This window comes from Pelecanus crispus, chromosome 3 (assembly GCF_030463565.1).
Source record: "Pelecanus crispus isolate bPelCri1 chromosome 3, bPelCri1.pri, whole genome shotgun sequence".
Taxonomy (NCBI): Eukaryota; Metazoa; Chordata; class Aves; order Pelecaniformes; family Pelecanidae; genus Pelecanus; species Pelecanus crispus.
The window spans coordinates 130,387,770-130,402,968 of record NC_134645.1 but is presented as its reverse complement, the minus strand read 5'-3'; the positions used below and the strand labels follow the sequence as shown (position 1 = coordinate 130,402,968).

Sequence of the window (15,199 nt, the reverse complement as noted above, 5' to 3'; positions counted from 1 at the left end):
TTGAATTCTGTGCTGTTTGTGAGGAACTCTGTCAACAGAATAGAAGACATGGATGTGTTCCAAAGAGCTTTTCTAATACGATTTCCTTATAAAGAAAACAGAAGGAGAAAATAGGGTACCTTAAGTACAAAACATATAGAAAAAGTCATCTGATTTGTTGCTTATTATGTACATAGGCTGGTGCTCTTTCAGTTTCTAAATGCTCCTTGATACTTTCTTAGTCACAGGACCATTGGACTGGGGCTTCCAGTTTCATGTCCAGCATCTCTTGTTTCAGTCATCCTTTATTATATCCTTCTCAGAAACTGATGAAATTCTCTATCTTAGAAGCCGGTATAGCCAAGGGTACAAAAGCCCGTTGGAAGATGGCTACCCAGCAGGCTCTTATTGTTTCAGTGGTTAGATATCTAAATTCCTGAGATTGTTTGTGACCCATCCTTCTGGGATCAATATTGTCATTTAACTGAAATAAATCCGCACCTCCATCTCTTGTCCCCAGTGCTGGTCCCCTCCATGTATTTATGGTGAACCATAACCTCATCTCTGCCTTGAAGTATCTCTTGCAAGATAGGCTTTCCGCTGCTCTGTCATCCCGTGATTGCTCTCAGAGATGTTCGGTTTTAAATTCATCTTTCTTGAATGTGGGAGACCAGGGTTGTACATGGTCCAGGTGAGGTCTCGTCCAAGTATTTTAATGCTTTTCTTTCTGGATCGGAAATAGCTGGCATCCTCAGCCATATCAGGCTTTGCCTTTTTGGTGGTTTTGTTGCATTGTGTCTTTTAGTCATACTGCAGTGACTTAACAGACAACAATTTTTCCAGCTGATGATCTTTTTGTGTATATGAATTGTTGTTGTTGTTCCCAAAGTGTATGACCTTGCATGCTGCACTGTTAAATTCCTTTTTAGTTCGTGCCCTTAGGTTTCTCTATTACTTTTTATGATACTCCAATTCCCTGCATTGACATGGCTTCTGACTTTGTCATCAGCAGATTTTATTACCATGTTCAGACTTTGTGTCAAGATCATTGTTTTCGTTCTTAAGATACTCCAAAGATGGTACTTGAGGAATATCACTGATAGCTGTCTTTCAAGCCATTATTTTAAATTTTCAGTCCAGTTCTTAGTTATATGTTTCCTTTCTACCCTCTATCATAATGATACTAATCTTTGTCTTTTCCAGAATTATGAATAATTTCCCATTTGTGACTGTATCAAATGCTTTACTGAAGTCCAAAAACGATAAGAATTTATTTTTCTAGACATAGGACAACAACTTCTCAGTTGCTTTTAGAGCATTACTACCAGTACTGTTTTAGTCATGCTTCCTGAAGAGATGAGACTGTCCCCAGGGAACTTGGCTTTTCTGAGGTGGACTGGCAATGACATTTAAGAGGAAACACATGGCAAAAAACATGGCTTATGACACGGAGCACAAATCTAGGAGTAAGGAGCTGCGGATTAATTTCACTGCTCTGCAGCTGGTTTCTTGTGTCTGTATCTCTTAACTTTGCCGTTCTTCTACCTCTAAATTCTTCTAATAATATTAAAGAGTAAGATTAAAGAACACAATTTCAGGATACTTTTAAGGGGTTCATGATCTGGTTATAGAAAGTGTTCTTGAAATACAAAGTACGATGGATGTTTTTTAATGAAGTAATACTTTTGAGTCCTTGGAGCTTATTCTTTCCAAGGTAATTATTCACAATCCTATAGGCAAAAAATACATATATAAAAAGTTGTATAATCAACTCAACTATTTCCTTTCCCCATGGATGGTGAATGGTCATTGAATAATCTGTAGAAAACAAATAACAATATGTTGCTGCTGCCAGACTTGAGTAGTACTCTTCAAGGATCCACAAAGCTACCTCATTGCTTAAAACTTTCCTTAAACCTTCTTCTTTGCTATGATGTCTACAAAATAACCTCATAAAGCCGATCTTGACACCATAGTAGCTTAATCAACTAGCATGCTGGCCTATGCTGATTCATTAGTTGTTGTTCTCATTTGCTTATATCCATCTGTTGCATTGCATTTGGGTTGCAAGGCAGGGAATAGATCGATATTAAAAAAACCCCAAAAAACCCAAAAACCAAAAAACTTTTTCTGCTTTATGTCTGTACAGCACTTAATACAGTAATAGTTCTGGTCCAGATCTTGACGATACTGGGCATTAGGAAAAATGTATGTACCAAACCCAAAGTGAGAAGCTTTGATCCTGAGCCTTTTGACTTTAGGCACTGGATATCCTGCAAAAATTGGCCTTATCTTGTCTTTTGAATCCTGTAGGATCCTTTCATTAATTTAATAAATTTTTATTTTCTGAAAATGCAGCAGCAGTGGTGGCTGTCTGTGCGCTGCTAAGCTGAGCGGACCTGAGTCTGGTCCAATACTGGAAATTGAAAATAAAAACTTGCAGATCTTTGAGGGGAAATGCTAGTGATTATGTTGGAAGTTGTCAGCTCATACTAAGCTTTATCACAAATCTCATGTTTGGTATTTTTCCTCTCCTGGAGGCTTAGGATAAAGTGAGACTTCAAGCTTCGCAGCCAGAAGAACTATAACATTTTGAAAAACATGACTTTACTGAGGCTAAATTAATAACAACTTGAGGGACCTTGCTGCATACACTTGACAATGTGTATGTACATTTTTTTGTGATCCAGTGCTGAACTTCCCATTAAAGCACAATTTTGAGGCAAGGATAGTCTGTTTTTCTAGACGTACCTTACTTAGATGAGCAGAAAACTTGAGTTCTGACTCTGAGTTTAGTACTTTCTTCAAGAGAGCAGAGAATGGTGTTTTGGGTTGAGTAATGTAAAATCCAAGTCATACATTTTGCTTCTTATTTGTGTTGCCAAATAAAGCCTTGGAATCCTCTGTTGCCTTGCAAGTAGTATGTCTAATAACCAGTGTTGATTACAGTACATCTCATGGGAAAGGTGGGTCACCAGGCAGCAAAACAGCGCTTATGGGTGGGTTGGCTCTTACTGAAGTCCCAGGGCTGAGTTCTGCAGGGTCTCATCACTTCTTGGAGATGTTTCATCCATGGACCGATCCTGCCTTAGCTTGGCTTGCTTTGTGAGAACTAGGTAATTCAGAGGATGTAACTTTAATAACTTGTCCCCTGTAGAAAGTTAAAAAATGTAGATGAGATGTTTCTTTCATGGTTGTCTTCATAAAGGTCGTGTTTATCAGTCGGTTAAGTCCAGAGGAGTTAACGCACGTAAATACCCTGTATCATCTAGGTCTCAATTTAAATATTGCAAGTAAATAAAGGAGAACAAGAGATACTATTATTCTTGCTTAGATGCCTTGTTAGGAAGAGTTCTGAAGGTGCTGTATGCTCACATCAACCCGTTGTTGAAATATTACAGAACAATTCTCACTTTATCATGTCTTGATGTGTTAGCTACTTGCTGGCTTCAAAAATTTTCCTTCCTTTTTTTTTTTTTTCCTTTTATTTTGTGACCAGTTTAGTTAACTATGTTAGTCTGGGGAGTCTGCGATACCATTAAGCTTAAGGATAGTCATAAAATCGTAGCCGTTGTCTGCTGTCAGCGTCTTCAAGGTGCCTTAAGCAGAAAGTACCTCTGTGTTTCAAATTGCTAAAAACTCCAAACCTTTCTACTCAGAAGAGAGCTGTTGTGTAATTTCAAAAATATTCTTATCACCAAATCCAATTACAGGGAAGAGTAAATCGCCACCTCCGATGTCTTAACTATTCTTTTTTTAATTGTTAATTATCTCGGCAGTAGGGTGCTATAGATTAGGAGGCATAGATTATCTTTTGCAAGTATGAAGCTTTCAGAGCTATTATCAATTAATTCTGTTTTTAAACAAATTTTAGGATAATATTAATAGCTTGATAGGATTGTGTTGGTGCTTGAGACCGTTGTCAAAATACTGAGAAAATTATTTTTAAAAAATTAGAAACTTGATGATGTTATAGTAGCTTTGAAGGTCATACAGTTTTATGCACTCCAGTGCAAGGTGTACTTTTGGCGTTTTAATCTACATTGCAGAGTAGATTCCTGCTAAGAAACATCAGTAAAATTACTGTCTTGGAGTTTAGGCACTGATTTGTAAAACCAGAATAGAGAGTCAGCTCTATTGTATGAGGTTTTTTTAATGTCTCCTGAAATGACTGTGCAATTTATGTACACAAACACATACTGACAAGCGAAATAATTACAATTTATATATGTCTGGTGCTCTAAGTGATCTAGTCCTGTTGAAATCTCTTCTTCAGGTTTGCACTTTCCATGAAAAGAAGTACAATAATGAAACATCTCTTATAGTGAGAGACTTAAAAACTGTTTTCTCCCTAGACAGAGAGTATGGCAATACCCTGGGGTTGAAAGCTCAAGCTAGGAATGAGATGCAGATTTTTAAAGAATGGGGATTTTTACAGTTTGGTTCCAAAGCCTATTTAAAATTATGGTAGATTCTGCATTACATAAAATCCCAAATTTTTACATTGGGACTGGATATCTCTCTAGGTTGAACAGAAGAGCTGGGCTTAATGCCAGAACTGCTGAGAAACCTCTGGTCAGTGCCGTAGAAGAGGTCAAGCTAGAGTCCTATAGTGGTTTCTTCAGTCCTTAAAATCCATAGACCTATGAGAGCCCCTAGCTAAATGGTAGTGCTGTAGGGAAGACAATAGAGAGCTGTAGCGATCGTGTTCATCAGTGTTTTTTCTGGGTTTGGGATTTTTTTTTTTTTTTGAAGTTTGTCTTTTGCCTGGATGGAGGGTCTAGTTGAGCTGATGCTGTAGGAATGTCTAGACTCAAGTTCATCTGCTCATATCCAGAGAGCTGCAGTTCTCATCCTTGGCTGCTCTCAAGTGCAAAAGTTGCTCACCAGATGTTTCCTGTAGTAACTAAACTGGTGGTTATGTTTTGCAGTCCTGGGGGAAAGAGAAGATGGTGTCTTCAGTGTAATTCTCGGCTCCATCAGAGTTTATCTGTGGAGAGAATATCTTTGAGCTTTAGTTTTGCTGTCTAGAATAGAAATGACTTTACTGTATATTGTGGGGTTTGCTGTTTAGTTGACACGCATGCCATTATTACAGAATCTGCAGAAAGATCAGTAGATAAAATGGAAGGTGTCATCTGTTGACCTCACTGAAAATGGCATTAGTGATATTCTTGGCCAGTATTTACTGGGAAATAAACTAGTCATTACACTTTCCGATGAGATTATGCTTTGAATGTCACTTCTCTGACAGTCTGTCTCATGCCACGCGGTGATAAGATCTCGGGCACAGATGACAGTCTAACTTCAGAAATATTTCCATTGATTTGACAGCCTGAATAATAGTTCTGTTAAAAGCCACAAAGACTGAAACAATGACCTCTTGCTACTGGGTGATACTATGTTGATAAATATACTAATGAGAGATAACGTAGGTAACTGTATTCGAGTGTTTTATGTAACTTGTCAGTGGAAAGCAGAGGTACCGTTCGAAGGGAAACCAGATAGGGAGCTGAAATTACAGGCAGTCTTATCGAAGACAAAAAAGAGCAGCTTGCGCTCTCGTGTTTTGAGGCACCAGAGGGTTTGGCAAGGAGCTCAGTCTCTGGTGGCAGCAAGATCTTCTGCTCATCAACGGGGGTCAGATGGGAACTGGGGAAAATGGGCAGTTGGTTTTTTTTTTTTTCCATACATCCCTGAGCCAGTTGCTGAGCCCATCACTCAGGCTTTACTTTTAGCCTCAGTTGAAGAGGATGTGTGTGAGCTGCCATTGAAGGGAACCGGTCCCAGCTGCGTGTTTCATCCCCTGCCCGCCTCCCTTGGCTGCACAACCACTGCTCTTGGCATGTACGGAAAGCTGGACCAGAGGAGCCGTCGGGCAGAAAACCTTCCTGCAAAAAGGGAATGAAGGAGAGGATAGGACCATTCCTTTTAGCCTGTGCTTAAACTGCGTTAAGCTGGACTGCAGCCTGAGTCTCGGGGAAGATGGTCTTTGATGGAGGAGTTAGAGCCCCCCGAGAGTGCTGGGATATTTCACTCGCCCGCGCTTCCCGCATTGATGGAAGGGGGAACCCAGACATGCAAGCACAAAGTTAAGCGAGGGACGGAACTTGCAGCACCTCTGCTGTTCTTCAGTAAATACCCATCTGCATATTCTTACCTCCCATTAATTGCAAGGTAGATTATTCTTTCAGTGAGATTGCCCTGGTGTACACATACCTGAATTACCTCACCTTGAGTGTGTGTAATTCTGCTGTAACAGCTGACCTGCGGTGAATTGTTATCTTGCAACACATTTGGGCCGCTCTGCTTTGAATCGCTCCACACTTCGAAGCTTTAACCATGATGTCATGCTGTAAACTAAGCCTTTCCCCAACCTGGGGTCTTTTGAGCAATGCTGGGTTTTTATCTGTTTGTGTCTGACATCCAGCCCTATGGAAAAGCACCGAACCTGGCCGTCCTTCCGCTGCTCCGTAGCTTTGGTCGTTTCAAACACTTCCCTGGCAGCTGCAAAGCTGATACGAAGCAGCAAAACTTCTACTGTGGATTATCAGGAACACTACTGAGGCATTGCTTAATGCATCTGATATCTAAGCCTGGATAACAGAAGCTGTACAGCTGAGCAAAAAAAGATTGGCAGCTATTGCAGGAACTCAGATAGGGGCACCTTGGTAAAGAGTGGGGGGAATGCGTTTACTTCCATTACAGAGCCCGGGGCTGAGATGGATTCTCTCTCCGTCATTGTCCTAAGCACATTATCCCTGAAAGAAAGAGGGTTTTTCTGAATCTGCAATTTTTCTAGGCTTCAGTGTTACTGAAATGAAACCACTTCAAGGATATCTATATTCTTTACCATCATACGGATTCTCATCTCATGTAAATTATTTGGCCACTTTTCATTTTAATCCTCCACTGTCATTTTCTACAAAAGAGATCATTTGATTTCTTCATTGAAGGTATTCAGCTGACAGCTGCCCTTTGTCTAGAAAGCAGTGTGCCTTTGCAGGGTTTACTTGTGCCTGCTCTCTTCCCGCCCCCCCCCCCCCCCCTTTTTTTTTTTCCCTTTTAAGTTCATATTGCTTCATATTTTTCATCTGTAGTTTTCAGGAACTTTTCAGATTGTGAACAGACTGTGGTTTGTAGCTGTGAAGAGGAATTCAGACATCCCGCGTTCTTTCCCTGGCCCTTAGCAAGAGTATATCTGGCTGATAAGAAACAGAACTGGAGGCAGATTAATTAATTTCCTGCTTGCAAGAAGAACTGTAGTCAAAAAATTCACAGTGTTTTCACAACTCATACATGAGCAACCCAAAACAGTCAATTATGAAATCTTGAATTTTTTTCCATGGCTTCTCTATCTTGAAAACTCAGTTAATTTCACCTACTTCCCAGAAATGTTGGGAGGCTTTAAATGTTGTGCTTTGTGTCATGGTATATCACCCACTGGTCCTGTTAAGACCTTGAAAGAAGTGATGGGAATGAAGCATGAATGTGTTGGTAGAGTGTGTATACGGAGAATTTGGAGGCTGAGAATGAAAATCAGCTCTTAGGGTTGAGGTTGTATGGTTTGGGTTACCTGTAGCTATGAGACCTTTTCCTTTAAGACTGAAAACTTCTGAGCATGATCTCTTCTCTGATAAAACCCTCTTGCACTCTGTCAAAGGTTAAAAGCACAAGATGGTGATGGAGAAGAATATTACCAGGAGAAGATGAGGAGAAGATACAGTTTTGGGGAGGGCGAGTTGAGGGTTGGCCAAGTTTATAGGCAGCTTGAATGTAGGGGGGAAGGACGCGGCACGTCATCAATGTGGATAAGGAATAAGCCAGCAGGTGGAAGGAGAGGCCGGTTCTAAAATTACTGTGTCAACTACAGAAACCAAATTTAACTACACCGGTATTGCCCTTCCAGCTCCCCTCTGGTACCTGCTGGTGTTTGTGATCTCCATGCAAATGTCTTATTTACCAGGAGAGCTGCCTGAAAACTTTTCAAATTTTTGGTGTTTTTTCATAAAACAGGGTTTCAGGATGAAAAGAATTTCAGATTTTCAAGTGGGAATCACTTTTCTTGTAGAAACTTGAGACATTTACATTAAAAGATAGGAAATTTATGTTAGAATTTAAAGAAAATGTTTCAGAATGATGAAAAATATGTTTTGATCCTATCAAATACAAATGTTTCTAGCTTATTCAGCTGTAAAATGTGTTAAGAATTACTGTTGCAGCAGCGAGTTTTTTCTAAATCACAAAAATGATTGGACTACACAAAGAAAGCTTCCTCTTGTGCCAGAAGAGGTGTCTCGTTGTCCAGTTCTGAAAGTTAGCTCTGTCAGAGGGAGATTTCCTGTTATCCCAGAGAATTGTAAACTTGAGCCGAAGTTTTGTTATAATTAGAAAAAGTGAGCTTTTTTGTTGGAGCCAGCGAAAGCGTATGGCAGTCAGTGGCTTGCTAAAAGGATAGTGTTTAGTTACGTGCCGAGAGAAGGATCATAGTGGCTCTTGTGTGGTCTCTTCTTCATTAATTGGTGTCTCAGTTTCTTGCATCAACAGAAGAATGGGCAGTTCAAGTATACACCGTTTCTTAATTTTATATCTTTTGTCATTTCTTCCATAAAGTTAGGCATTGTCTAGCAGTTTTGTGACCACAGATGATTGAGATCCATAATATCACATGATAGCAGGGTTTCACCTTCTGGTTTTAGCACATCACCATGTGGATCCATCAGATTTTCTAATTTTGTGGGCTGCTTTCGTGGCGTTTGTTCTTGACTTTTGGCAAGTATCTATAAACAAAATAATGCTCAGCAAAGGGAGTCCATAAAATAGCTGCTATGGCTACCAAAATTTGCTGAGTTAATTCTTGTATACATAGTGATGACCTGGATTCCTGATTACGACTCCAGGTCATACGATGTATTCATGTCAATAATAGTACAGCAGTTTTCAGCTGTGGTGTCTTGACGTTCATTTATCTCGTGGCACTTACAAGAGGAAATAGTTCTTGGCTCTGGGCAGAGAGTGGAGTGCTCCATTTTGTAGGTGGGAGAGCTGAGACGCTGTCATGAGGCAGTTGGACTGGGACGCTGAGCTGCTGCTTCCATCACTAACTGCTAGAAAAAGCATTTTCTGGTCCATTTTCCAAGCTCTCCGTTCTCAAAAAAAACTTTGTACAGAACACTAGCCCTTTGAACAGAAATCTGCAAGTTAAGACACACATACCACTTTAAGGGATATTATAACAGAAAGGATGATATGTCTGGAAGAGGAAAGAATATATTTTTAAAAATACCGTCCCCAGAGACTGGGGGTACTGCTGCAAGCGGGAAGGAAAGTAAATGTCTTGCTGATAATTCAGGAGCGTTCCTACTGGTGCCAGTGCCGGAGTTGACAGTGCTACATACTTGAGGCTTCCCAGAAATAAGTGTAACCAGGTGTCCTCCTCTGCAGATCTAATGGCAAAATCTCAGTTTTCGAGTAGGATCAGGCATGGTGGGAATTGCAGTTATGGTCAGTCTCTCCAGATGTACTTCATAAGAGCAACTCAGAGGTCCAGGAAAGAAGTAGTGGATGTTTACTTGTAAATGTGATTGCCTCCGAAGCCCAAATTGGTAGTATAGATATAGTCTACCCTTCATTTAGTGAAGATGCCGCTATTTCTGTGGCTTCATTTGCTCTCTAAACTAGCAAATCAAGTGGAAGTACATTAACAGGGCAACTAGCTGTGCTAATGCGTGGTTTCTCTTAGTCAACGAGCAGTAACTTTGGAACAGGACTCCGTTTGTGGGCATGGCTGCAACAGTAGGTAACACTGGGAACAATGGGATGAAGAAGTAGTAGCTAAAATTCAAACTGAATGTTCAAAATTTGTATTTACAGTGAATTGATCTAAACTGGAAGAGAAATAGTGAGATCTGCATTAGTACCACTTATTCAAAAGAAGGTTGGACAGAAACAATTGCTGTATGGAACGGAATCCAGGTTTCCATAAAAAGGAACTGTGCTGTGGTCGATACACTGGAGGAGAAATAGGACCATGGAAAATAATAATTACCCAAAGACGCCTAACTCTCCTACTACCAAATGATCTACAATTAAAGGAAATACCTTATTTTCAAATACAGCGCAGCTGTCCAACAGCTGAACCTGCTGCTGATCAAAGTTGATCAAAGAATTCTTAGGATTATATATTAGGGACAATCTACAGAAAAAGTGTAGTAGTCCCTGCTTATGGCATGCTTATCAGAGCCCATTGAAGTAAACAGGACTTTTTGTTGGTTTTAATGCAAATCTGCTAAGCTCTGTAGAATGTAAATCAGTTCATTAAAATTTGTAAAGCACTTAAATGAAGTAAAAGAGAAAACAGTTTAACTTTTATAGGATGTTTACTGCATATAAAGTGCAATAAGATCACAATTATTCAGGAAAAAATACTGTTAAAATATGCTATACTCAATATGTTGTTTTGGGGAAGATTTAAAATTTTTAAATTGTGATTTTAAAAAGAAAATCAGTCTGACTCTAGAAATTTTACTGTATTACTGTGTAATTTTGTCTGTACGATCTTCATACCATATCTGTCTAAAGTATGCAATATTTGTGTGTGTTTGTGCATGACATATATACAAGTATGAATGTATATGTGTATATATTAACCCAGGGATCAAAATAAATATTGAACAGCTCTTTCCATTGTAGGACGCTGCCTAAGCTGGGGGTATATCAGGGAAAAAAAAAAAGCAAATTATAACAAAAAAAGACAGAGGTGTGGCCTTATGATGTCTTCTGACACGATGCTTCACTTGACGGTCTGAACTCTGATATTCATGGCATTGCCTACTTTTGTTGTATCTCCTAGTACAGTATTCTGAGTGCTGAGGTGACACTGCAAATGATGAGACAATATTCATTTTTCTGAGGCGTTTGGGAAGTTTTATCCACTCTTATGCATATACAGGTTTACACAAAATTCACTGCGTCTGTGTTATCTCTGTAAGAGTGCATAAACTAGCAGTTGACACCTTTTAATGAAGCTGCTTTGGAGCCTTCATGCTCTGATTTCTGAAAAAAACCTTTTTTTTTTTTCCCCCCTTGCAGTTACTTCAATGAGAATCAATATCCAGACGAGGCAAAGAGAGAAGAAATTGCAAACGCTTGTAATGCAGTTATACAAAAGCCAGGTGAGGAGCTGATCTTGGTGTCCTTTCCAAAGGCAATTGCAATTAGATTTCAACATCTCCTGCTAAATTCAGCAAATCTCATTTTATGGCTATTACTAACAAATGTAGTGCTCTCAACTAGTGGTAGGTTTCTTCTTGAGCTTTCTATAACTGGTGGTGTTCAGAGCTGCCATACTTGGATGAACATGACAGTCAGTGCAATTTTCAAACCTAAATGCCAGTGTCGGAAATTTAAACTCCCACCAGCTGAGATATGAAGTACAAGTTGTGCATCTGAACGTTTCACTTACCTAGCTTTGTAAATGGCATGGCTAAGAAAATAAACGTGTCTGAAAGGTTTTCATTATAAACAAGTCTGAAAGGGTTTCATTCTTTACGTTCAGTTCTTTCAAAGGACTTCTGTAAGCGCTCGGTAGTGATCTGAGAATTTTATTACACTCCACGAAAGTGGGTTTTACTGGTTCTGTTCTGCAGATGGGAAGTGTTAGGTTCACAGACCCAGGCTTGCTGGAGACCACGCGGCAGGTCCTCGGAGAATTAAGGAGCACAGCTTTCCTGTCGTTCAGTTTTCTTTACAGCTTCTAGACAGGGGTCTCGTACTAGAATCTGTGTATTGATGGAGGACCTTGTGTTTGGGTCAATAAGCTGCATTTTCCCTGTTCCTGGAGGAGTCATACTTGGGAGAGGAGCAGGAATATTCAGTATAGTATTAGTGGACGCACCCACCTTTGCTTAGTTTTGCTAACCAAATATTTATGTAGTTTTCAGAACTTGTATTTTGGATATATTTAGATTTTATATAACCAGAATCAAAATTAATGTAAAAGAAAGCTAAGGCATGACTCCTGAACATGGGGACAGTCACAGGATAGCGCAGAATCAGAGCAATTTAGGCTGGAAGTGACGGCTGGAGATCACCTGGTCAGGCAAGACCAGCTTCGATTAAGTTGCTCAGGGCTTTACCTCATTCAGTTTTGAATATCTCCAAAACCAGAGGTTTTCCCACCTCTGGACCCCTGTTCCACAATGCTGAGCACTCTCATGGCAAACTACTTTTTCCGAATACCTGGTCAAAATTTCCCTTGTTGCAACTTTTATGTGTTGCCTCTTGTCTCTTCGTTGTGGAAGCAGAATGATCCAGTGGGTAGAGCACCGAGGAGGTTAGGACGTTATTCCTAGCTGTGCTGCTGGTTGGTTTAGCAACTTTGAACAAACTCCTTAAACACTGTGTCTCAGGATCGGTGAAATACTGTGAGTGGTACTGATGCAAAGCATTAGGAAACAGCGTAGCCATCTGTTTCCAGATTTTTCTTTCTTTCGCTTGTCTCGTCTCTCCTTACTTACTTAACTTTGCTGATTGCTGCAATTACATAAATGGTTTGTATGCTGAATAAATAAACTTTGAGAAACAGCCTGAAGCAGGGGAGTCTCATCCCCACGTAGCCTGCAGAGGACTGAGGATGCAGCTGCATTGAACAGGGTCAAGGCCAGCTGAAGAGGTTTCCGTGCTGTCCCTGTAATACTGAATCCCTCCAGTCTTCCCTCTTTTCCACCGGTGATCAGAAGGGATTGTCTCCCGTAGCTGGCCGGTGGTTGTTGGGATTTTTTTTGCTGGTTTAAGTGTAAAATTCCCGACATCCCCTTCTTCTCCCAAAAGATCGCAAGCGTCCTGGCACGATTGAGAGGGTGTGATTAGTGCTGCGGGAGCATGATAGGAGCTGGTGGTGGAGAGGAAGGAAAGCAGATTGGAGGGGAGACACAAAATCTCTTCATTCATTTTGCTGCTGAAGAAAACATGGCATTGAACTATATCCTCGCAGCACATAGTAAGAGAACTAGCCCAAGGGTATGCAACTTGTGGCAGGGCTGTGAATTGAATTGGAGTTTTTTGGATCTCAGTTTTGTGCTTGAACTAGAAAAGCAGCTCGCTCTCCTCCTGCGGCTCTGGATTTAGTTGATTGAAACTGCAAAGAAATTCCTGTATTTCAGATTTTAAGAAAAGAAGAAAGGCTACTTTGTTCTTAGAGAGCTATTTGGCATTTATTACCATAGCATCTGGGCACAGTACTTTGATTCACAAGAAATTAACTTCATTCTCAGTTATAACAACTTCTCGGTGCTGTCTCTATTTCAGGGGTTTATCACATGAGTAAGGGTCTTTTGCCTACCTGTGGAACCCAGCAAGTAACAATGCTGTATTTTTTTTTTTCCCCCCGTTACTTTCATAGGAAAAAAGTTATCGGATTTGGAGCGAGTTACTTCCCTTAAAGTGTACAATTGGTTTGCCAACAGAAGAAAGGAAATCAAGAGAAGAGCCAATATCGGTAATGTATCAGAGAGCCTGCTTTCAAGGTTTAGTACGTACGCTTGCTCAGGAGAGATGGAAAATACATAAGATTGTATTAATGAAAATACTAGAGGTTCTGACGCTCTTAATAGAAACGTGGAGCAATTTTTAAAATCAGTTTCTTGCTATTCCAGATTTTTTCTAAAATATGGGTAAGAATTTAATTTATGGAATTCCACCATCAGTGCAGGAAAAATGATGCAGTTATGAAGTTTTACTGGAAGATCAGTTTTAAAAACCAAAGCGAAAATTCTGCTGGCACAAGGAGAATCGTATTTCCCTATGCTCAGGCTCCTTTGGGTATCCAAAATAAAATCTAAAATAAAACCTCAAAATATCTGCATTGGATATAAGGGAAATTGAGATGATTGCAAGTTCACAACCTTAGCATGCCGTTTAAATGAAAAGTGGCTGTTGTGAAGAGCTTTTATCTGGTTGTACGTTTCCTTGTGTCTGTGTTCCACTGAAACATGCTTGTTCTTTCAGCCAAAACCTGGGGGGGTCTCTCCTACTGCCATCCCTGAGACCCCACAGGGATCTGAGGGTTCAGATGAGTTGGTTTATATCTCAGACACAGCCTCTAGGACCAAAGGCGCTGCAAGCCAGCTTCTCATTCTGGTTACACCTGTGCTCCTTATTGCATTCCAACGGGTTGCGCAGTGACAAGTGGCTGGAACAAAGTCATAATTTTTCTTGATGATCGGGATAAAACAAAAGTCGCTTCAGAGTTGGCCCTGCAGGTTTTGAGTGATGAGTAGCTGATCATAAGGAAATTAGAAGTGATCTGCTTCTTTTTGCCATATTTGTGAATAAGAAAAATTTCTTTTTACAGCATTTGGTGTGTTACTGAAATGTAACCTAAATTTATTTCTTTTAAAAATGAAACCTGTTGGAGGGCTGGGGGGGGAACAAAGCAAAGTTAGTCCAAGGTGGGTGGAGTTATAGTTGTATCTGACCTGCACTGGGAGGAGGGTTGGAAGGAGATTTAAAAGAACCAAAGGGAGCTTTAGATGCATGGATCCTGCTGGAAGATGGGTGTGTTTTTAGATCACTTAAGTGCTTTAAAAAATGTCTCCATCTACTTTCAGAGACTCCCCGCCCCCTTCAAGTCCTGCCAGTCCAAACTATGTGGGAAGATCTACAGGGAATGCCTTTGCCACTCCAGTGCATTAGAAATTAAGCTAATTTCTAATAGGACTAGCTAGGAAACAAGGATTCTTACTCGCACACAAGTCTGTTAGTTGGCAGGAAAGGATTTCAGGCAAACCAGTATCTGTACATGTCCTACCTTCCCAAATACTGGAGAGTGATGAGGAAGAGGCTAAGAACTAACTCTGTTCTTCCAGTTATTCTAACTTCTTGGGGAGGGGAAAAAAAAAGTAGTTACTTTTAATTACTGTAATGCATCAGATAAATTAGGGATCCATTTGCTTTTTTCGAAGAAGCAGCAATCCTGGAGAGCCATGGAATAGATGTACAGAGTCCGGGAGGTCATTCCAACAGTGACGACGTCGATGGCAATGACTACTCAGAGCAGGTAAGCATCGTGGCCGAGCCTCGTGGCCCAAAAAGGGAGAATTCACGCCACACATGAAGAGGCCCTCTACCTCTCGCAAATCAGATGTCTCTTGTTTTTGTTTTGCTTTTATGTAATTGTAATGGGGAAAGTGGAAGAGCACAGCTCCCCTATTTGAATGTG

At 40.3% G+C, this 15,199-nt stretch overlaps 1 protein-coding gene across 1 annotated transcript in view; it reads left to right on the top strand.

Moving 5' to 3' along the window:
- Positions 1-15,199, top strand: part of HMBOX1 (homeobox containing 1) — a 63,181-nt gene that overhangs the window by 44,215 nt on the left and 3,767 nt on the right. The window contains exons 6-8 of the mRNA XM_075707519.1: positions 11,071-11,153; positions 13,382-13,477; positions 14,943-15,037. Coding sequence (XP_075563634.1) covers positions 11,071-11,153; positions 13,382-13,477; positions 14,943-15,037 — 274 coding nt within the window. The remainder of the gene's footprint in view (positions 1-11,070; positions 11,154-13,381; positions 13,478-14,942; positions 15,038-15,199) is intronic.